Raw genomic sequence first — 22,999 nt, 5'->3', positions numbered from 1 at the left:
ATTATAATTTGGGAATATTAGGATTGATATCTCTAATTCAAAAGAGCTCAGCAGCTCCAAAAATCAAGAAAAAAGACAAGTAGAAACCAAATTAACCCAAGACCCCAGGTCTCACCGATCAGATAGGCCCAGATCCAGGTCTGACATCAGACTGTGTTGGGGGAGGAGCCGGCGACCCCCATACCCCACGGACGTGTTGACTGGCTCTCACCCTGTGCCGGGCAGTCCCGCTCCTGAACACCTGTCCCGAAGCCACACAGGCAGGCGTGCAAAAGCGGCCTCTTCACTGTGACGTCCTGTTAGCACAGGAGGGGACGCGGCACGCACACCCAGCAGGAGGGGACCTGCTGGCGACCGCGGGCGCCCTGCGCGGCGCTGGGCGCAGCTGGGGCAACGTCTGCCTTCGCTTACAGTTCTGCCGGATGTTTGACAGCAGCAAAGCCAACCCAAGAGAACATTCCATTTGTGGAAGTTGAAATAAAGGAGCCTCTACATCCAGGAACTGGTTATTCCAAGTGTATTTTAACCCCATCTTCGATGAAAAAGTTGTACAAACAGTAATTAAAAAAATCAAAATTTCATCAATAATGTTACTGTTAAAAAGCCTATTATTATTAACGTGAAATAATCAGGTCCTGTGGAATAAAGCAAATAACCTTCATGCTCTAAAGATCCAAGGTTTTCATCTTAAAAGATGTAAAATGAAAAACTCGAAGTAAAAATATTTATAATCTTAAACTTTGAGTGGAAACTGCGGGCACACACCTCTTTTCCCTTCAAGACTGTGCCTGCCCCAGGGGCAGGGCCGTGACCTCTCACCTAAGCCCCCAGAGCGGCTGGGGGCGGGGCGGGGGCCGGGGGCGCTCCATCAGGCCAACCATGGGCCCACGGGAGCGCCTGCCGTCTGCGAGGACCAGGCTGCGCGGGACCAGGATCCCGTCAAACGTGCTGATGTCCCGGGTCCTGAGGAGCAGGGGTGCCGAGGGGTGGCGTGGGGGCGAAAGGCCAGCACCTGGGGCGGACAGCACTCTATGCAGTGGGCGGTCGCAGGGGAGAGTGAGGCGGGGCCGCAGCGGCCCGACGAGCCCCCCAGGAGGATCCCTACCTGGGCAGGTCCGCATTCCGGGCACTCGGCTTCCGCAGCGAAGGGTTTGTCTTCACCCGAGCGGGCCCAGGTGGCACGTGTGGAACGTACTTCTCCCTTCCAGACCCTCAGAGCAGGCCCTCAGCGCAGGCCGACGCCCACCCCGCAGGGCCGCCGCCTGCTGGCCTCCCCGCCTCGCCCTCCCGGACGTGGCTTTTCTCAGGTTTCCCCCTTCCATGCTAAGTGCACAAGCAGAACGGCGGACGCGCGTCCGGCAGCCTCCTCTGTCCAGTGGGATCCTACCTCCCTGGCATGACCTTGGGGTCCTGGCTCAAATACGTTCTTATTAGGGCTCTTTCCAGGTTCAAATACTTCATTGACAACTGAAAGGCTTGCTTTTCCGCTGGCTTTCTGGTGCGAACAGCGGGGGAAGCCAAGCAGCCTGCTGGGCGTGGGGAAGTCCTGAGAGTTCCAGCCCCAGGAGCGGCGGCCCCGGGGCGGGGGGAGGGGGGGGCGCGGGCGTCAGCAAAGCGAGACGAGCAGACCGAGGACAGGCAGCTGCAGGGACTGTGTCCCGCCGGACCTTTCCTCCCAGCTTCCAGACCACAGGACGCAGAGGAGTCAGGGGACGTGTCCGACAGGACAGGGAACCCGGGGAACCCGGGGACGCGCTCCGGGGGGGGGGGGGGTTCAGCTTCCTGACTCGGCTGTGGCAGGAGCTGGGGGCAGGCGGCCAGGCGACTGGCCGGTTGGTTGCTCTGCTCCGCGTGCTGCCCTCCGGGTGCCCCTTCCAGCTCAGCGCAGGGGTGGGTGTGGGAGCAGGGGTGCAGGGGTGTGGTGGGCCGGGCGGACGGCAGGGAGGGGCAGGTGCAGGCGTGGGGCTCGGGTGCCTCCTGGGGAAGGGATGCAGGGCCGGATGTCCCGCAGCTGCCGGCTGCTTCCAGCCTGCTCCAGCGGCAAGGCAGCCTTCAGGCCCTCGGTGCCCTCCGAATGCTTCTTCCCCCGCATTCCGATCTTGACCTCCTACCCCCTCAGAGGACGGTATGAGGAGGCGGGGCATTTGGAGGAGGTCAGGACGAGCGGCTCCGCCCTCAGGACCAGTGGGGGCCCTTACAGCAGACCCCAGAGAGCGCCCCGCTGCACTGGCGGCGGCAACGGCAGCGAGGTTACACAAAGGCTGGGCTCCACGGACGGGGCGCTCGCCAGACCGTTGGGCCGTGAGCGTGGGCTTCCAGCCTTGGGAAGGAGAGAGGTTCGCTGTCTGTGAGCCCTGGCCATATGCGGCGTTTGTGTTGTAACGGCAGCTGTCATTGAAAAGGGGGTGTGGCTGCCACAAGTGTCCGCCGCGTGGAAGCGCCTTCAGCACTGGTGCTGGGTGATCCGGCTGGAAGGGTCCTGAGGTCCGTTCCAGGGACGGCCTGCCTCGCACGAACGGACTGTTCTGGGCGGCTCTGGTGACCCAGAGCGGGAGGAGGGAGTGGAGACAAATCCCCCATCTCAGACAGACCTCAGCCGCCCGAGCCGAGGTCATAGAACTAGGAACAGTGAGGGCTGTTCAGTGGCGTCTCAGTTGCAACGCGGGCCAGGCTCTTGGTTGCCGGAGGGAGGGCGACCGTGCCGGGGAGTGGTGGGCGCTCGGCTGGACCGCGTCTGTGTCCTCGGGCCCGTGGGACGTGAGCCCGAGAGGCAGGGAAGCTGAGTATCTGGCAGGAGTCTTTTAAGCCAAGTGGAAGGTTGAAGGAACAGCTGAATTTCTCTCGAACAATTACAGGACGAAGCAAGGAGACAGAAGGGACCCAGGGGATCGCTCATCCGAAAGGAAGCAGATCTTAAGTCTGGGAATTCTCAGCCTGTCCCCTGGGAAAGGGGTGAGAACGTTGTCCTGCTGAGATGAGCCCCAGTCGGCCGCCTCGGCGAAGTGGGGCCGTCCCGAGGCCGGGGGTGATGGAGACCTTTCGGAGCACGGCCGCCCTCCCCGGCTGCCCAGAGCGAAAGCGCCCGCTCCCGGGTCCCGAGCCACCCGCTGGGGGCCACAGCTGCGCGTGCGGGTGGCACAGGCGTGCGCTGGGGGGCCTGGAGGCCTGTGAGCCCGGCGGAGACCCAGGCCCCGCACGGGTGAGGCCGCTGCCGGGAGCCCGATGAGCGCGGCCCCAGGTGGGGTGAGGCCCCGTGGCCCCTCCGGGAGCGACCTGCGCCCCGGAGACTGGCCTGCGGCTCTGGCCTCGCGCAGGACCCGCCGCTTCCCGCTGTCCCCCTGCAGTGGGTGCGTCAGCCTGTGCCTGTCTCAGCCCCGCGTTCCGGAGGCACGTCCCTGTCTGGTGTCGCAGGTTCACAGCGGGAGGGGCTGCGGCTCAGGACCAGCTGTGCCCAGGTCTCTCCTGTCCCGGGTCTCCTTGGGGTGCCCGGCACCGGTAATCCCGCGCCCCCCGCAGCACCTGGGCCCCGGCTGAGGGCTGCCTGGAGCTGCCCCTCTGCTGATGCCTTTTGTCGCGAGCCCCCCACCAGGGGGCCGGTGCAGCTGCCCCTGCAGGCATCCGCCCCTGCAGCACGACCACCTCCTTGTGCCCCCCTCCTTGTGCCCCTCCGGTGGCTTCCGACCCCCTGATGTGCCAAGAAAATAAAAGGCTTTGTTTTTAAACACAGGCTGAAGCACTTAGGGTAAGTGACATTATGTCTGGAATTTGCTTAAAAATACTCCAGTGAGAAGAAGGGGGAGGAACAGAGGAAACTGCTGGGCAGGGGTTAAAGGCCGCGCAGCCAACCAGCGAAGAGACCAAAGCAGCGCCCTGTCACAGAGCCATCGGGGTGTCCTTTGTCTCAGAAACGGGGTCCTCAGGCCCCCTCAGCTCGTAAAGGTCAGGCAGCCCTTTCTGTCCCGCCTCCGCCTTCAGCTCCTCAGTGAGGTTCAGCTGGAGGCTTATCAGCGTTTCAGATCTGGTAAAAAATGCAGGAAGGAGGAGGAGGAGGAGTCGCGCCTTCTCAGTTTTGCAGGGAAAAGACTCTGGAAAACACACACCAGCAGAGGAGGGGACAGTCCGCACACGTGACGACATCAAAATGCTCAGCCATAAAAATAAAGGCCTTTTATTTGGTTTTTCTACGCTGATACAGGAACACGGGGCAACACCCTGCGCCCATGGGATCTGCGGCCACACCCACACCTGCGGCGGCGTCTCAGAGGAGCCAGGGGTCACCTCGCGACACACGGCTGGGAGGAAGCTCTGCTCTGGGTCACGGGGTCACCTTCTTGTAGGTGATGTGAAGATGCTGAGTCATGGGCTGGGTAGTGGTTGCCATGGAGACCGTCTGTTCAAGTTTGCCTTCAGAATTCAGCCTGAATTTTCGGGTAATCTGAGCAGAACAAAACAAATACAAACACCTCAGTTCTACCTTCTAAAGATGCAGCAAAGGCCCGAGGTCCCACCACAGGCCCAGTGTTCCTGCAGAGGCTGCAACCTGTCACCTCAGGAGCGAGCCCGGTGGCAGACGCTCCGCCCGCAGGGCTGCGGCGCCTACCGAGCCCCGGTGCCGGGAGCCCTGGCCTGTGCCTCTCCCTGCCCCCGCTGCCCCCAGAGGAGCAAGAGATGGACAGCGAGTCGCTGTTGTCCCCGCCGTAGGGTATTTTGAGGCCACCCACTCCCTTCTGCCTGCAAATCGCACTGTCAGACAGAAGCGGACCTTCCCGCTTCAGCCTACGGCTTGGCCTGGCGGCGCACGGGCTCCCGAAGGTAGCGTGGCGGGACCACGGCAGCGAGGACGCCTGCGGCAGGTGCCCCGGGAGGAGGCCTCCAGAGGAGCATGAGGAGGCTGAGACGCTTGGCCTGGCATTCTTTCTAATGTTCTAGAACATTCTGGGGGCTCCAGAAGCACAGGAAATAGGAGCGTTGCTTTGGGCCACAGCCAGCTGCTTTGTAAATGGCCAAGCCCCCGGCAGAGGAAAAGCCCGAATCAGGGGTGACTCCAAGGCGGCAGAGATTCACCCAGGCTGCCAGGACTAAGGCCCCGGCGAGAAGGGGTGCGGAGGGGAGACCCGGCCGCTCCGTCGGCTGGGGTGTCACAGCCACGCCTGTGCTGCCGGGGCGGCTTCCGGACACGCCATGCGCACTCACAGCCGTCACTCAGGGACCCCTGTGCGCCTGCCCCTCGGCCTTCAGCTCAGTCGCTGAGACACACCCTCTGAACCCCCGGGGCAGCCACCCTGCTCCAGATAAGCAGGGAGGCAGCGGGGAGCAGGCGAGCAGGCCCGAGGGAGAGGGCTGGGGAGCGGTCCCCACGGCCGAGGCCCCAGGATGGAGGCGGTGCCGGGGAGAGCGGGGAGGGCTGCCGTGGGCCCAGGCCCCAGGCCCCAGGCCGGCCGCCCCACCTCCGGGGGCCGGTCGGCTGCCACGGCGGCTCGCTCAGCGCCAAGGCCAGGAACGGCCCCACGCACGGCCTCTCCGAGGGCCACCTGCCAGGTCCTTGGGGCTTCGTTTCTCGTGCTATTCTCTTCGAACTGGAGTCATGTGGAAAGATTTAAAGATTTGAAACTGGGGCAGATGCACACTGCACGGCTCAGGCTCAGCAGGCTTCTCCTGTGCCTGCAGCCTCTGGCACAGCCAGCAACCCAGCGGGGCCACCGAGGGTGACTGTGGGCATCTGGGGCTGCCAGAGAGACCTACCTGAGCCACGGGCTAGTCCTCGTTCCAATGAGCGGGGTGGGAAGCCAGCACCGGCCTGGCCGACGGCAAGGCAGAGCCCGCCCCCGCTGCTGCGAGCCCACGCCCCGCAGGGGGCCCCCTCCTCCCCTGGAAAGCAGCCACAGGCCCGCAACACCCCGCGCTTCGCCGGCACGTTCAAGTGCAGAACTGGTACGAGTGACGAGCAGCTCATTTGCTTAAAGTGTGGCTTTCAATGTATGAGAGAAAGGGCATTTCTGAAGGTTCCTGGGTGGAGCAATGAACACGGTGTTTAGAACCGTGTCAGGTGAGAATGGAAGGCAGTGGCCAGGGGGACCCGGCCGTAGCCGGCAGCACGGGTGGCCCGATGTCGCTGCAGGAGACACCTGGAGTGTGGGAGCTAATGGGGAGCAAGAGGCGAGAGCACTCGACGCTGGCGCCCCCGGCCCCCCAGCTCTCCCTCTGTGCTCAGGACCCCGGCCGGCCCTGCTGCGTGTGGAACGGAGGTGGTCCTCGTTCGCAAGACCTTCCCGGCGGCCCCGTCCGCCTTGCACGGAGGGGGCTGAGACCACTACTGGGGGAGGGCAGGCTTTTCAACCAGCGGCGCTGGGAACCATGCAGAAGAGCGAGGCCGGGCTCCTGTCGAACAGCACACACAAAACAGTAACTAAAAATAGATCACAGGCTTGCGTGTACGAGCTCTTCGGAGAAAACACGGGGCAAAATCTCTGTGCGACCAGACTTGGTGACAGTTCCTTGGCTGTAACACCAAACACAGAGCCAACACAAGAAAAACAGACAACCTGGGCTCCACGAATATTTAAAAATCTGTATATCCAAAGGCAGTTTCCACAAAGAGAAAAGGTGGCCCATAGAGAGAAATAAAACATTTGCCAATCATAGAATGAACACCCAGAACACATCAAGACCTCTTACAACTCAACAACAAAAACCAAACAGCCCCATTCAAACGTGAGCCAAGGACGGGACAGACATTTCTCCAGAGGACACCCGGACGGCCCGCGACAAGATGCCCCACAGCGCCGACCACCAGGGAAGCGCAAACCTCCGTGGGGTGTCCCCGTCGGGGCGGCTGCTGCCAGCACCCCAGAAAACACCCGGGGCCAACGGGGACGCGGGGACCCCGCTCGCTGTTGGTGGGAAGGGAAAATGGGGCGGCCTCGGTGGAAGTCAGGATGGAGGCGCCTCGACAATGAATCAGAGAACTGCCTGGCGACCCAGCGCCTCTGCTCCTGGACACAGACCCGAAGAGCGGACGCCAGGGCCTGAAGAGACACTCGCTCGCCCACGGTCACAGCGGCATCAGACACAACAGCGATGGCGCGGAGGCCCCCAGGCCTCCATGGGCAGACGGGAGGGGGGACCTGCGGTCCCTCCGCGCGAGGGACCCTGCCCCAGCCTCTGAGAGGACGGAGATCCTGACGCAGGCCACACAGCACGGAGGAACGTGGAGGACGTTACGCTGAGGAAGTAAAACAAGCCAGTCTTCAAAACACAGGTCCCGCAGGATCCCCCTCACACGAGGTCCTTGGCGTTGGCAAAATCGGAGACACCGGAGGGAGACGGCGGCTGCGGGGGGCGGGCGAGTCAGGATCCAACGGGCACAGAGTCTGAGTTACAAGCGCTGGCCGGGGGTGACGGCCGCACGGCACCGCAAGCGCGTTCACAACCACGAAGTGGGCGCTTGTAACGATTAAGACGGTGAATTTGTTTAATGTGTGTTTTTAACTCAATGTGGAAACACTGAACAAGGAAAGCGGGCATGAGGCACATGTGTGGGCACCGCTGCGGGAGGCTGGGCCTCGAGAGGCCTCGGGGCCGCGCCCGGGGTGGAGATGCGCACAGACGGGGCGTGAGTGCGCAACGGCCGCGGTCGCCTCCCCTCCCGTCACTGCCCCGTCTCTGAAAGTCAGCGAACGGAAGGAAAAGTACCAGGCGGCCTGACAGCTGAAGCGATGCAGCTAAGAAGCAACCGGAGAAAGCCCGGACGCCGAGGATCTCTAACCCGAGAGAAGACGGGAGGGTCCCCCTGTGGGGGAAGGCCCGCCAGGCCCGGGCCGCTGTGCAGAGCGGGCCCTCCCCTCCTGCCCCCCACAGACCTCGCTGCTGCCCACTCTTTTTGTTTAATTAAGAAAATGCAGTTCTCTGGCGAATGTAAGTGAGCATAACCCAAACGGAACTCCGACAGAACGGGCAGCCCCCGGCAAGTGCGAGCAAGAAAAGAGCAGGTGCGCGTGTCGCTTCTTGCCCGGACTCACGAGTCTCCCAGGAAACGGGAACGTGCGAGTGAAGGGCGGCCGGGGCCCGCGACGTGGGCAAGGAGGCAGGGCAGGGCCGGGGTCCGGGCCCCCCGGCTCCCCGTGCAGGACGGCCCAGGCGCCTTCCCGGGGGGCCCCTGACGCCTGTGGGTTCTATGAGTAACTGCTACCAAAGTGGGCAAGAATAACGGGAAAAACTCATTTCCCTACACTATGAGCAGCAGCAGGGACCCTCAAAAAGCACACGAGTCGACGCTCGGCGTCACTAACAGAATCCACTGCCTGGTGGCATCGGGTGGAGAAAACGCAGAATCCTCCCCGAGGAGGCAGCAAGGGCGTCTGGTGAGACTCAGAAGCTTTTCTGAGCGCACTGGAGACAGGACCCCCGGCCCAGCAGGCGCGGCCGAGTGGGCCCACACGGGAACCTCAAGTTTCCCCATGACCCCCAACAGCCAGTCAGAAGATGAGGTGGAAACCACATTCTACGGCACTTACGGCTTCGCCTTCCCAAAGGAATAAATGCCGGGGTCTCCCGAACACCCCTCCCGGGGCCCAAAGCGAAGCCATGCCACGTTCCCCGTGCCGCCGGCACCACCGCCAACGGGGAGACCCGTTCTCCCCGAGAGCTCACGCACTCACGCAGCCCTGGTGCATGTCCTACACGCCTGGACAAGCTCAAGCGACAGCTCATCTAGGTGAGGAAATGCTTAAGGATTAACCAAGAAAATTTAGAGAAAAGGATGTAGACCTTTCCCAGACATTAAAATACAACATAAAGCTAAGACAACCTTAAATTATTAGATGGTTTTAAATTATTAATGAAGAGCCAGACAGACAAAAGAAATGGGCCCCTCCCGTTTCTGGCGATGTGGCTTGACACAGGCACGACATTTCAGACCTGCAGGGTCCCTGGCCACCCATCTGGGGAGGGTCAGAACTGCATACTGCACCCCCAGAAACAGATTGCAAGGCCCGCATGCGAAAAGCTGCAGGAGCACAAGAGAGCGGAGGGACATTTTATGCTGCTGGAGAGAGCGCCTTCCCGAGCAGGAACCCACACCCACACCCCAAAGGGAAAGACCCCCGGGGCGGCCACTGCAGGGCTTACACCCTGTGGGTGGCACCCATAAGCCACCAAATGGGAAACAGTGGTCACATGCACAGCTGACATCCTATAATATGTTATATATAGCCTATAATAGGCTAACATCCATAATATATAAAAGCTCCCATAAATCAGTAAGAAAACGAAAACCCATAGGAAAACAGGCTATGACTTTGAACATCAAGTACATAGAACAAGAAATACCAACGGCTTCCTCTCACTCATGAATTAACTTTAAAACACGAGGAAGACTTCTGGTCAAGATGGAAGTGTAGACAGACATGCTTCGCCTCCTCGCACAACCGTAAGAAAGATCACAGCTAACCTCAGACCAGAAAACACCCAGAACTGCCAGAAAATCAGACTGTATGGAAATCCAACAGCCAAGGATTTAAAGAAGCCACATTCATCCGGATGGGGAGGAGGGGCGGAGATGGGGTGCGGATACGGGGTGGCGGGGGCGAGGCACTCGCAGAATGGGTGGTCCCACGTTCACGTGTGGTGCATAAAAACTGGGAGGGACACCTGGGGAGGGAGCAATCCCAGCCCCAGGCCAGACCGCACCGCCCAGGGCTCCAGCGCCGGGAAAACAGAGCCTCAAAACCTGTGGCTGTAAAAACCGGTGGGGGCTGGGGCAGCGGAAGAAACTCCCCGACTGCCGGTCTCTCAGGAGAGTCCACTTAAAGGGTGGCACTGGCCTCGATGGGACGCAAGCCCACCCGCGCCGGGAACCCCTGCTGGGCAGTAGCTGGGGGGGGGGGGGCGCCAGTCAGTCGCACACGGGAAAGGGGGGCAGCGTCTGGAAGCAGAGCAAGTGTTGAGCAAGCCCCCAGCAACCGGGCAGCAGCACGGCCGCCTCCCCGGCCCCCCCCTTGCATGCGGAGCCACAAAGCGATGCGGTGGGTTGCCCTGCACTGGCGGTTCCCTGCAGCTCCGCCCCTCGCAACGGGACAGGTGCGCAAAGACAGGGACAAAGCCGTCCCACCTACCGCACAGAGGCCGCCGAATCGAGGTGAGGAAACATGGCCCAAATGAAAGAACAGAACAAGACCCCAGAGGAAGAGCTACATGAAACGGAGATAAGCAACCTGTCAGATGCAGAGCTCAAAACCCCGGGGATCAGGATGCTCAGGGCACTCACTGAGCCCAGCACACGTGTGAGGGGAGGGATGAAGGCTACACCAAGCAAAACAAAGAAAAATGGACAGGGAACCGACCGTGAAGGGAGGTAAGCCAGGGTTCAAGTCCACGCTTTGTAACATGAGGAATAAAGAATCAACCAAAACAGAATGAAGAAACACGAATTCAAAAAAAGAAGGGGAGAATAAGACTCTGGGACGTCTCCAAACGCACACGATCCGAATCCCAGGGAGGCCAGGAGAAGAGGGAAAGCAAGAAATCGAAAACTTGTTTGAAAAAATAATGGAAGAAAACTTCCCTAATTTGGTGAAGGAAATAGACATACAAGTCCAGGAAGCACAGAGAGTCCCAAAAAAGTTGGTCCCAGAGAGGACCACAACAAAACACATTATAATTAAATTACCCAAGATTAAAGAAAGTAAGAGAATCTTAAAAACAGCAGGAGAAACGCAGAGTTACCTACAAAGGAGTTCCCATAAGACTATCAGCTGATTTCTGAAAAGAAACCTCGCAGGCAGGAAGGGGCTGGCGAGAAGTATTCAAAGTCATGAAAGGCCAGGACCTCCATCCAGGATCACTCTGTCCAGCAGAGCTGTCACTTAGAATGAATGGAAGGGCAGACAAATGCTTCCCAGACAAGGGAAAGCTAAAGGAGTTCATCCCCACCAGGCCCTTATTCTATGAAACGGTAAAGGGACTTATCTAAGGAAAAGACCAAAACTAGGAAGAGGAAAATGACAACAAACTCACAACTATCAACAACTGTTGATAACAAAACAAAAACAAACTAAGCAAATAACTAGAACAGGAACAGAATCATAGAAATGGAGATCAGAGGGGGAGAGGGAGGGGGAAGAATGGGAGAAAAGGTACAAGGAATAAGCAACAAAAACAGTAGGCACACACTAGACAGGGGGAGGTTAAGAACAGTAGAGGAAAGGAGAAGCCAAAGAACTTACATGCATGACCCATGGGCATGCACGAAGCGGGTACCGGGCTGAGAAGGCCAAGGGGAAAAAACCGGGACAACTGTAACGGCATGATCCATAAAATATACCTGAGCCGCCCCTCCCCCAACACGACGCCTCGTCTTATTTGTCAGGTTCGACAGCTTCGCGAGGTCCGAGCGCAGGGCACGGCGCACGGGCGCCGGGAGCCGGGCTCTCCCGTGGTGCTGCCAGGGGCGCCCTCGTTAAGAAAAGGAATTTCTCACTACCTGTCAGCATTTAAAACGTGCCTGCCCTCAGATCCAGCGATTCAACTGGGAGAAGTTTATCCAACAGAGGTGGCTATGTCAACAAAAGCAGACGACACACGTGTAAAAGGACGTTTGCAATAGAAAAATGACACGGAACCAGCCAGGCCCCCGGGCCGAAGGGGACGGCACAACAACGTGCGGCTGGGCTCACCTGCTCCACGTGCGGCTCCTTGGCGAAGGAGATCCTGGCGATGGAGTGGGACGCGACACACAGCTCCTGCCCGTTCACCTCGCCCTCCTCCACCTCCACGATGCCTGCAAGAGGGCCGCCCGTCAGTCCCCGCAGCCTGCGCGGGGCCCCCGGCCCCCCCGGCTCCCCCGCAGCCCCGGATCCAGCCGGGCTGCCCCCCGCAGCCGCCAGGGCCACACGGCCCCCGTGCCTGCAACGAGCCTCCTGGGATTCAGGAGGGAAAAGCTGGGGCTCTCACAGCCGGGCCGGGTGAGCGACAGACGGCTGCTCGGACTCCAAGCCCCGGCCCGGCCCCCGTCCAGCAGGTCCCCTGGGGTCCGAGAGGAGGGAGAAGGGGCCAGCAGAACGGACGCCCCTCTGGCTGCCCTCTGACTCCCGGCTGACCACCGCCCCGGGCAGCTCCACTCCAGACTGGGCTGGTCCTAATCATCCACCTGCTTCCAGGGAGGGAGACTCACCTGGGCCAGTGAGCAGTGAGCGTCAGCAGGTGGGTTCTGAGCAACTTCTAACTGACAAACCTGGGAAGCTGCCTTGGGACAACCTCCCCCCGGGAGCTGAGCAGACCTCCAGGCAGAGCGGCCGGCAGGACCGTGCCTCCGGAATCACCCTCGCCCCACAGGACGCTCCTCCAGCGCCCCCACCTCCTGGGGACCCCAGAGGCTGCAGGCAGGGCCCACGGCACTTGTTCCAACAGCTCCACCCTGCAAGGCACCCCCAGGACCGGTGAGTGGGGACACTGGAGTAACCGAGAGTGCGGGGGCGAGGGCTGCCTCACCAGAGGCCAGCGGGCCAGTCGGGGGGGCGGGGGGCGGGGCGGGTTACCTGTGTTCTGGGCACTGACGAAGGCCACCTTGTTGGTGTCGGGCTCCAGCCGGATGAAGCCACACTCCCTGTGCATGGGCTTCCGTGTGTCCGGGTGGAAGGCGTTGAACCTGTGTGGGGCGGGGGGGGGCGGGGGGAGGGCGGTGAGGGCAGGGACGCAGGGCTCCCAGTGCAGGCTCTGCGGCCGCCCCCTCACTTCATAAGGGCCCCACTGAGCACCAGGAAACGTGTCTCTTGTGCCCGTGGGGTACACAGGACGCTACGGGACACCTGGGCAGCCAGGTGCATGGGCTGCAGCCACTAGACGCGTCAGGGCTTCCACGTGCACCTGGAAGCGCCCCTTGGACTCTCCTGCCCCTGAGGCCCCCCGTCCTCTACCACCTGGGCCCCTCCCACGGCCCAGCCCCCGACGTGCTTCAGGCCTTGGCACGGGCAGGTAAAGTCTCACCCCAACACCAGGCCTGCCCTCCCATGAGCTACCATCTTGCTTCAGACCCCCAGTCACTCCCAGGTGGGAAAGAACAGGCTCCAAGCCAGGACTCGGCTCCTTATCGAGGCCCCTGCACCGTGAGGCAAGCTCGCGGCGGTGAGGGAGGGGCACCCAGGCCGACAGGAGCGCCCCCCGCCCCCCGGCACTTGGCACGGCCGCGGAGTCTGCCCCGGCCCAGGCCACTCCCGCAGGCCAGCGCCGGTGGTCGCAGCACAGCCCTCTCTCTGCCACGATCCCTGACGAGAAATGCGCTCGAGGTCGTGACCTAACGCACCACCGCATCTACCGATGTGTATGCTTCCAACTGTGGTCCAGGGTTTAAGGCTGGTCACCAAGTTGTCCAATGGGTTGTACCCGTTATTGAAAAAGACCACTTTATGTTGTGGGTTGTGCGTTATCCAGAATTCCCTCCTTTTGCGTCACATGCAGAACATCACTTTGCCCTCATCCCTTCAGTAAAGAACACAAAGCCCTGGCTGGGCTTCCCGTAACCAAAATGTTGCAGGTTTGATCCCTGATTGGAGCGTGTGGAGGAGGCACCAAACAATGTTTCTCTCTCACATAGATGATTCCCTCTCCCTCTCTCCCACTTCTTGTCTCTGAAATCAATAAACATACCCTTGGGTGGGATTAAAAAAAAAAAAAAAATAGCATGAGATGTTTTTATTTTTTTAATATTTAAATATTTTTATTAAAAAAAAAATCCTCACCCAAGGATTTCTTTATTGGTTTGGGGAGGGGAGAGAGAGGGAAACATTGATGTGGAAAAGACATCGATCTATCGGTTGCGTCCCCTCTGCGCCCCGACCAGGGACTGAACCTGCAACCTTCCGGTGACTGGGCCGGGACTCCAACCCGCCGAGCTGCTGGGCCAGAGCAAGACAATACTTTTAAGAACAGGGTCTTAATCCTGCTGAAGTTGCTAGGCATGACACAAACAGTACCAAATTAATTTAATGAGATTCTTAATATATAATTAACTGTACAGTAGTGATTAGGGAAGGATAGAGTTTTACTTTTTTTTTTAAAAGGTTTTATTTATCTGTATTTAGAGAAAGGGGAAGGCAGGGAGAGGGAGAGGAACACTAATGTGCGAGAGACGGACCAATTGGTTGCCTCTCAGACACCCCAATTAGAGACCAGGCCTGCAACCCAGAGCCCTGACCAGAATTCAACCCGCGAACTTTTGGTTCTCAGGCCAGCGCTCAGTACACTGAGCCACACCAGCCAGAGCATGTTTTACTGTTTTATTTTATATATTTCTCTATGGTTTTAACGAAACACTATGTTACTTCCGTAATTAAAAATAAGCCCCGGCGGGTGCGGCTCAGTGGCTTGAGGGCCGGTCCACAAACCAAAAGGTCGCCGGTTCGATTCCCAGGGTGGATGCCTGGGTTGCGGGCCAGGCCCCCAGCAGGGGGCGCCTGAGAGGCAGCCGCACAGGGATGTTTCTCTCCCTTTCTCCCTCTCCCCTTCCCCTCTCTAAAAGCAGATGAAACCATCATTGAGAATGCAAATGTCCTCGGCCCCCGCCCTGCACCCGGCCTCCTGCAAGCAGCACTGCCCCACCGCCGGGGGCGCCTTCAGGAAAGCCACGCTCCCCGTTGCCAGCGACCCTGGGGCGGGGGCGGAGCTGAGCACGAGCACGCGTTCCAGTGTTGGGGAAAGACGTCTGCGGTCTTGCTGGGCCGGCCCGCCCGCCCGCTCCCGCCCGCCGTGGGTCCCGCTGGGGGGCGGGGGCTCTCCGAGAGCCGGGCGCACTTACGAGAAGTTGAGCATGGGCTGGCCCACGTGGGAGATGTGCACCTCCTCCAGGTACCGGAAGGGCTGCAGCGTTGGGAAGGTCCCAGCTCCAGGCGGGTCTGACAGCCAGGTGCCCAGCATCCAGGACAGCGGCTCCACCACGGGGTTCATCTTGGGGGGCTCTGAGGACAAAGGAGAGAGCCAGTCAGTGGCTCCGCGTCCACTGGTGTCCGTCGGACGGAGCCCTGCTGAGCTGTGCGTGAAAACACACTCCATGGGCCCACGCGTGTCGTTACAGCTGATCCCACGGACCGTGAATGTGCCACCAGCCACCTGTCGAGAAGGGGAGAAAACGGCCCAGCGATGGGCAAACGGCGTCCTGCAGACCGAGCGTCAAGACGCGGCAGCCCCCATGCAGAGGGAGGACGACGCACGGAAGGGACAGGAGTCCTGGAAGCACCTTGGCTCTGAGAGGACACAACCTTCGGCTACAAACAGGAAGCGTTCCGGGAGAACAGCATCCGGGAGGAAGGGAAGTCAAAGGGCTCTGGACGTGGGGCAGCGCCCGACCTCGGCTGAGACAACGGGGACTGAGGAGGCCGTGCGGCCAGGCTGGGGGCAGCCCCAGGCCCTCGGCGAGGACACAGGGCAGGGCGGCAGCCTGGCAGGGGTTGGGGTGTGAGCCCTTCCTTTGCCAGCCGCCTGCAGAGTGAGCGAGGGGTGGCTGGTAAAATGCTCATAATTAGACAACAAATTTGAATCAGGATGTCGGTTAGAGTCTTTGACTCAGGTAAGGAGTAAAGGCCTCAAAATCGAGAGTCGAGACCAGCAGGAGCCGCTGCTCACGTCTGGGAGCTGGCCGCTGTCTTTCCCCTCCAATCCACCCACTCCCCCCCGGGGGCAGACAGCACCAGCCCAGAAGCTATAGGAGGCAAACGTCCAGTTACGTGACATTCCAGTGAGGGGAGACAGGCCGTACTCAGAGAGCTACAGAAAGGCGCAGAGCTTACTGTGCGTCTGGTGATAAGCAAGAAGGGGAAGTGGGGGCTAGTGGGCAAGGCCGGCCCCCCAGGAGCGCGCGGACCCCCTGAGGAGAGTGGGTCCCGCAGGCAAGGCCCAGCCAGGGGTGCTGGGCTGGCCTTGCTCGGGGGTTCTGGCCCTGACTCTGAGCTCACAGAGACCGGGAGAGGAATGAGTGGGGCTGAGACCTGGCCAAGTGGAGGGGCGCAGCTGCAGGAAGCACCTGGCGGGCGGGGGGCGGTGGATGCAGGATGTGAGAGGAAGGGAGGCGACTGGGCATTTACGGCCTGAGCGGCTGAGACGCCAGGTCGCCACCGACGGACGTGCAAGACGGAGGAGCTGGGCGGTCCGAGGCTGGCGCGCTCATGGCACCGTCCGTCAGCCGCACAGCCCGAGCCCCAGACCTTCTAGAACACACAGAGACGCTGCTTTGCAGACAGACAGCGATGGCCTCGGTGAGTCTCCCGCCTGGCAGGCCTCTGCCGGGTCAGCGCCAGCACACTGCCGGCAACCCTCCGGCTCCCAGGGGTCAGGCCCGCGCGGGCACGTGCGGTGCAGGGCGGCGTCGGAGCCCGCGGTCACAGCCTGCGCTGCTCCTGACATCGGGCCCCGGCCTCGGCACGTGAGGCAGCCCCGTCTGTGACCAGGAGAGCCAGAAGCCGGGCACGGGGCAGCCCGAGATCCCAGCCCAGCGGCGAGTCCTCTGAGCTGACCCACAGTGTTCGGGTGGGGGCCGGCCAAGGCAGGGCTGGCACGAGCCTGGCCAACTGAGCACCCTGGGCCAACGGGGCATGAGGTGGCGGGGTCCAGAACGCGACCTGCTGCTGCGCCTGCAGCTGCGAGCTGAGACCCCCCGGAGCCACAATGCACAGACCTGAACCCTTCAGTGCCCACGTTAAAGGCACCTCATTCTGAAGGGGCCCCCTCCCTGGGTGACAGTGTCATAGAGGAGGGGGGCAGGAAGCAGGGAATGGGGCTGGCTTCACGTCTCTAGGACTCAGGGTGGGGGACGGTCATCCCAGCCCAGAGGTCTGTGTGGCCGCTCCTACGAAAGCCGTCCGGGTCCCCGGATGCCGTGCCCAGCCAGCCGTCTTCCCTCTCGAGAGGCTTCCGGACGGTGCTGGCACCTCCCCCTGGGCCAGGCCAGGCCGGGCTGCCCCGAGCAGGAAGCCATGCGGCTGCCGCGGTAGACCCCAGGCATGAGCGTGAGCAGCGGAAGGAGCTGCAGAATCCCCAGAGAAGAAGAAAACGCATCCGTGAACACGCCCGCAGGGGGAAGCCAAGGGGTGGCACAGGGAGGGCATGGGGCACAGGGCGGGGACGATTTCCAGAGGGAGAGAAGGGCCAAGGACATGAGAGCAAAGCTATGAGGGCTGGACCCCTCCTGCCCCACTGGTGAGAGAATCTGGTGGGTCCGCAGTGGAGCAGGAGCCGGGACCCCGCAGCAAGCCCACCCGAGACCCGAAAACACACGCCCACACACAGCCCCGCACACGCGTGTTCGCAGCATCCCAGCAGCCAAAGCGTGGAAACCGCCCAAAGCCCTTCGCTGGACGGACACGCCAGCGGGGCCGTCCGGACCATGGAGGCCCGGACACGTGCCAACACGCAGAGGAGCCTCAGAAATGCTGGGCAGGGGAGAGGCCACGTGGGGCCTGACTCCACCCACCGGTGGTTAGGCCGCGGCCGCGAGGCCGGGTGCGGGCCAGCGGCTTCCCTGGGTGGCGGGGGGAGACCCCCGCTGCACTGAGAAGACGCAGGGACGGAAAGGGAGCCACGGGTCCTACAGTCACCATACCTTGCTCGACAGGCAGGCCCAAGAGGCAGCGGGTGGACACATGCGAGCTCCGGGAGCGCGGCCGGTCCACCGAGGCGCGCAGCACGCGGCGTTCAAAAACCCCATCCGAGAAAAAGACCCCCAAGCACCTCAGTGACCTCCGGTGTTGTGGGACCGCATGTGGAAATGGTGTGTCAGATATACTGGGTTGCATAAAATATATTATTAACCTTGGCTACCCCTCTCCTTTCTACCTTTTTGGTGTGATTATTAGAAAATTTTAAGTTACACGTGAGCTCGCGTATGGACGGACTCCGGCCTCAGGGAGCCTGCGAGCTGCCCGACGGCAGGCCCAGAACGCGGGCTTCACCAAGAGGCGACGAGGAACGGCGGCAGCAGGAGGCAGAGTCTGCACGCTGGACACAGTCCTCAGCCACGCAGACGGGAGCCTGGGCCCCGGGGGGCGGACGCCCCGCCCCCGCAGGCCTGTGCTCCGCCGTGGGGAGCGGGTGGGGCGCAGCAGGCTCCGGGCCGTCGCTAGAGTTGCGTCAGTGAGGCTCACGCGGGGGAGCCTTCGCTTGAAAACCAAGCTCAGCGGGCACAATGTCAGTAACGAGGCAGAACGCAGACCGACCCCGCCAGAACTGACGTAAGAAGAAAAGGCTTTTGGGGGACCTCAGAGCAGGACCCTCGATTGCTCTGCTGTGAACAGGAGAGGCCACGCATGCAGCAATTCCAGAGGGCGTTTCGGAGAGCGGGGCAGACGCTCCTGGAAGAAACTACCAGGTAAAACGAAGTCCAAGCCAACACGCACTGACTAGTCACAGCGGAGCTTCTTCGAAAGGCAAAGATGCAGGTCCCAACGAAGGGGCAGCGGTGTGAATGCTCCCGCACTGGACACGGCGGGATGCACACAAAGCAGAAATCACTGAAGAGACACCGCTGCTCACAGGAAGAACCAAAGGAAACATCGATTCATGCCCACGTCCGAGCCAATAAAGCACAAACAACAGAATACACGACGTGACAAATAAGGCGCTTCCGAATGATACAGGCTGAGCTTTGGAGCTGAATGCTAGAGAACACTCCTCCTTTTCAAGTCCCTCCAGAAGACTCAGAAAAACGGGCCGCTGAAGGGTCGAAGAAAACCTGTAAGTTCCAAAGAACAGAGCGTCCACCACACTGTCTGGTCACACTGCGAATTTAGCAATTAAAACCCCATCAGCTGTTCCGTGAAAGCACTATGCTACAAAGCAGCAGCCAGCCACAGAAACGCGCGTGTTCCGGTCCCGCTGGTGTGAGATCCGAGACGGGCCGGGTCCGTGGGGACCGGCAGGACAGCGTGGGGGGCCACGCGGGGCTGCTTCGCTTACACCAACCTCGCCTCAGTAAAAATGTTGAGAGGTGAAACGTCCACAAAACAAACAAGCTGACATAAAAAACACAAAAACCAACCAACCCACCCGAGACCAAACGCCCTTTCTCCGGCCCCGTTTACGTGGCCAGGTGACCCAGGGGCAGAGGGAGCGCGTCAGGGAGCCGTCCAGCCCCCAGGGCCTCGGCCCACGCCGGCTGCGAGTGGCAGCCCCCCAGGGTAAGGGCCCTCTGCGAAAGGTCTCCTGGTGTTTTAAGAAAAGCCGGACATACTGATTTGGGGGGAAACTACCCCAGTTTCTACGGATGTGTTCCAATGAAAACAGCAGCCTGCGGGGTGAGCCACACGCCCTCGCCCCCGGCTGTGCTGTCGAGCTGGCCACAGCCCCGGCCTCACAGCCCAGCGCGCCGGGCGGGCCTGGCGAAGGCGGCGGCCCCAGCGTGGCCCCCGCACTGCGGTCCTTCCCTAGGTGCGGCCTGTGCTCCGCCCCCTGCCCCTCCGCCCAGCCCTCTGAGAGCCGGAAGAGAGAAGGCTGGTGCCGCCCAGGAAGCGCCCCGTCCTGAACTGCCGGCTCACGGCCTGTCAGGGGGACCTGCTGCCCGCAGCCGGGCGTCTCGTGAGCTGGCGGGGCTCGGCTTCAGTTGCTGCCGAGCGGGGCCTGAGAACTGGGCTCTGGCGGGGGCTCTTCCACGAGTCACCGACAGGTCCGAGGGGTTCCCACCGCGGCCCTCGCCTGCAAGCAGGCAAGGGGTGTTTGTACGATTCCCCCAAAATGATGTCGCGTGGCGGACAGGTAAGACAGGAGCACCGATGGGGAAGGCGCCCCAGGGAGGGCTCGGAAGGGACAGGCCCGGGGCAGCGGCAGAGCCGGCCTGACAGAGGCGGGCCCAGGCCGCCCAGGAGAGTCGAGCTGCGGGCCCGCGGGAGGCCGGGGCCGCCCCTTCCACCCCGCAGGGCACTGGCTGACGCAGGGTCTTGGGACGAGGCGCGCACTGGTCCTGCCCGTCTTCTTTGCTCTGCGACAATGGCACCGGCCAGGAGTGAGCGAAGGCCCACCCAGCGGGCGGTGTGCTGTGGGGGGGCGCAGCAGGGGAGAGGGGGCCTGAGGGGGAGCAGCTGGGTGTGCAAGCCCAAGCCTCTGGGGTGGGGCCCGACTGGCCCAGAGGACAGTCGCTGGCGCTGACACACGGGGAGTGAGGCTCAGGAGGCACCGTGGCCCAGCGGCGGGCGAGAGCAGGGGGAGGGATCCACAGCATCAGGGCGAAAGTGCGGCCACGCATCCAAGGACGGACACCGCCCCAGGACGGGGCAAGGCGGGCAGGCAGGCGGGCGGCACTCACCAAAGGTGGGCGGGTGCTTCCCAAAGGGCAGGGGGGCCTGCTGGGGGCCCGGCCCCTGCGCTGGACAAACCTGCCTGGAGCGCCGCAGTCACACGTGTGCCTGTGAACCGACCGCAGTGGCCAGAACACACAGGCCACGTGGTGCGGGCCCCGTACGCGTCCGAGTCCAGCCTGCGCCTCTGGACGTGGGGCGGCTGTCAGGGACCACCGGCTCCTGGGCCACAGTGCTCACCGGGTGGACTCTACACGCACCAAGAGGCATCGCACAAGAGAAATCGAGGGAAGAAGCAGTGTTCACTGTGCAGCGTGTTATAAAAGACTAGAAAATCCTAAGACGACTGTCCTAGAAGCCAAAAGAGACACTGAGCAGGAAGTGACAGGGACCGGAGGCGAAGGTCAGGCGACAGGCGCGCGGCCGCCGCCCCACAGCCGGCGCCCCAGGCCGGCCGGGCTCTGCCTCCGCGTGGCCAGCTGCTGTGCGAGGGGGTCGCACTGGCCGCCCCCCGGCTGCCCGTCCGGCGGCTGCTGCTCCGGGGCCGCGCCCCCTCGGTCTCGCGGAGGCTTTGGGCGTTCGGGCCCGGACGTGCGGCCACAGGAGGCCGCCTGGTCCCACCACACGAGCCCTCAGGGCCTGTGTGCCTCCCTCCATGTAAGTTACGCCTCATTAGGAAAATAAAAATCAAATGAACTTAAAAGTCCCACAAATGAGAAGTACAATAATAAGGGATCCAGCCTATTTTCCACTTTCAGTCTCTTCAAGTAAATCTGACAGGCTTTTCTATGCATTTTTTCTGATTTCATTTTTCTTTTATTAAAATCTTAACCAAAGTGCATAAAAATTTAAATTTTCTGTCGGAAATCTGAATTTTCATTTTTTTGGCCCAAGATAGTGAAAGAAGGCTTACCCATCCCTAAATTTTCTAAACTTCGACACCTTCAAGGTTCTTCAAGGTTGTTTTCTGCCAATTGACGGGAAATGTTTGCACCTGGCTGCTAAGCGCCCGGCAGGAAGTGAATGCCAGCCCCGAAGGTGCATTCTGGGAGCTGTAGTCCCTGCCCAGACGACCCCTGGGGAGAAGCAGAGACAAAGACGACCCCTGGGGAGCTGAGAGGCTCAGTGCCCTGGGCCCGAGGAGATCGAGTTGCCTGTTACGAAGGCTGAAGGCTGGTCGGGCTGGAGAGGTCACGTGTCTCAGGTGGAGCCAGGAGGGGCCTCCACCCTCGGCTGCTTCCCCCAACGGGGAGAGGAGGCGCAGCCAGGCCCTCGGCAAAGCTGCTGCTCCCCCAGCCCTCCCTGCCTGCCTCCCAGGGCGCTGCCCCCGCCCGGCCCCCCCCCTCCCCCGGAACGGGGTGCTCCGAGGCGGCCCTGGCCTCCTGGCAATCGCGCCCGCACACGGGCCCTGGACCCCAGGGACAGGAAGCACTTGCTGGGACCTAGAGACAGACTCCTTCCTGGCGGCCCCACCCCCACACGGCTCTGTGAGTGACGAGTGTCCCCTCCGTGGCGGCACAGCCCGGCAGGCCCAGGCCGAGGGGACACAAGCTGGCACTGGTGGTCCCTGTGGGCCCCCCGGCAGGGCACAAGGGGAGGCTGTTCTTTCAGAGAGGCAGCAGGGCCCTCACTGTGTCACCTGTTTACGAGAAGGGCGCCCCGCACCCGTGGGAAGGGAGACGGCGCACGGAAGAGAGAGCGAACACGAAGGGAGGCTGCCCAACCGTCACGGCCGCAGACGCCGTGGCTGGTCATCTGGTCGACCCAAAGGTCAAAGCTGGAAAGCGTCAGAACTGAGTGAGTTCGATGAGGCGGCCAGGTCGGGGCCGACACCCGCAGCCGGGTCGCAAAGGACAAGGAGGGCTCCCCGACTCAGGGTGGGCACATGGAGGGCCCCCAAGGCACGGCTCCTGTCCTCAAAGGACAACACCGGGCGGACCGGGAATCGGTGGCTCCTCACAGGCCCATCCGAACACTGGGGTCACAGAAATCTCTCCGAAATCTGCAAAGACGCGCTCACCCGGAGCAGAAGCTACTGGACACACGGACGGGTAAGAGCGCTTGACGCTGGAGGCAGCGCGACAAGCCTCTAGCGGGGCCCCCAGAGCCCGTGCTGAGAGACCAACCGAAAATCGGCTCCTGCTCAGGGAGGGGGACGGGAGAGGACAGCTGGACACCAGCCCCCTGCCTTCTCCAAAACCAGGGGCTGCTCTGCGGAGAAGACACGTCGCCGGAGCTGCACCGCCCCTCCGGGAGGCCATCCCTCTCGTCTTCTGGTCTCCCCTGGGGGGCAGGTGAGGTCGCCGCCCAGGGACACAGGCCCAGAGGACGCTGAAGCTTCACCGTGGGGCGACCGCACACTCCCCACCCCACACCAGTCCTCAGGGTCCAGCCCAACAGAGGTCACAGTGGAAAAGCCCCAAGGTGCGGAGTGTCCCCAAGGGCGACAGGGGTCACAGAAATAAGGACATTAGAGGGTCTGAAGCCCCTGGCTCCTAAGCTGCAGCTGCAGCCAGCTACTGTGTTTCTGTTATCAGACATGTCGAGTCCACCTGTCCCCGAACCCCAGGGCAGGTGGAAAGGCGGGAACAGTGGTCCAAAGAGGTGGAGCCCGCCTCCGAGCAGCAGGGACCCCGCCATGGTCAGAGCTGGAGCCTGTGGCGGCTGGGCTGACGTGCTCCGGGCTCCGCCGGGGACAGCGGGCGTCCAGCGAGGACAGGGCAGCAGCG

General features: G+C 61.7%; 1 protein-coding gene across 2 annotated transcripts in view; it reads right to left on the bottom strand.

Annotated features, from left to right (window-relative positions):
* Positions 1-4,168: 4,168 nt before the first annotated feature.
* THAP4 (THAP domain containing 4) overlaps positions 4,169-22,999 on the bottom strand; it is a 33,967-nt gene continuing 15,136 nt past the window's right edge. The window contains exons 1-5 of one of the 2 annotated variants that reach the window (XM_054570380.1): positions 21,184-21,246; positions 14,789-14,948; positions 12,534-12,643; positions 11,673-11,776; positions 4,169-4,435 (exon numbers count right to left, since the gene is read on the bottom strand). In XM_054570380.1, the coding sequence (XP_054426355.1) occupies positions 4,316-4,435; positions 11,673-11,776; positions 12,534-12,643; positions 14,789-14,948; positions 21,184-21,187 (498 nt within the window). In that variant the 5' untranslated portion in view covers positions 21,188-21,246 and the 3' untranslated portion in view covers positions 4,169-4,315. Of the gene's footprint in view, positions 4,436-11,672; positions 11,777-12,533; positions 12,644-14,788; positions 14,949-21,183; positions 21,247-22,999 lie in introns of those variants that run through there. The other variant, XM_054570379.1, reaches the window with a different exon arrangement.

This window comes from Pteronotus mesoamericanus, unplaced genomic scaffold (genome assembly GCF_021234165.1).
Source record: "Pteronotus mesoamericanus isolate MK-2021 breed Mesoamerican mustached bat unplaced genomic scaffold, CSHL_Meso_final contig_203, whole genome shotgun sequence".
Classification (NCBI taxonomy): domain Eukaryota; kingdom Metazoa; phylum Chordata; class Mammalia; order Chiroptera; family Mormoopidae; genus Pteronotus; species Pteronotus mesoamericanus.
The sequence above is the reverse complement of the archived record's forward strand: the minus strand, read 5'-3'. Positions and strand labels throughout refer to the sequence as shown.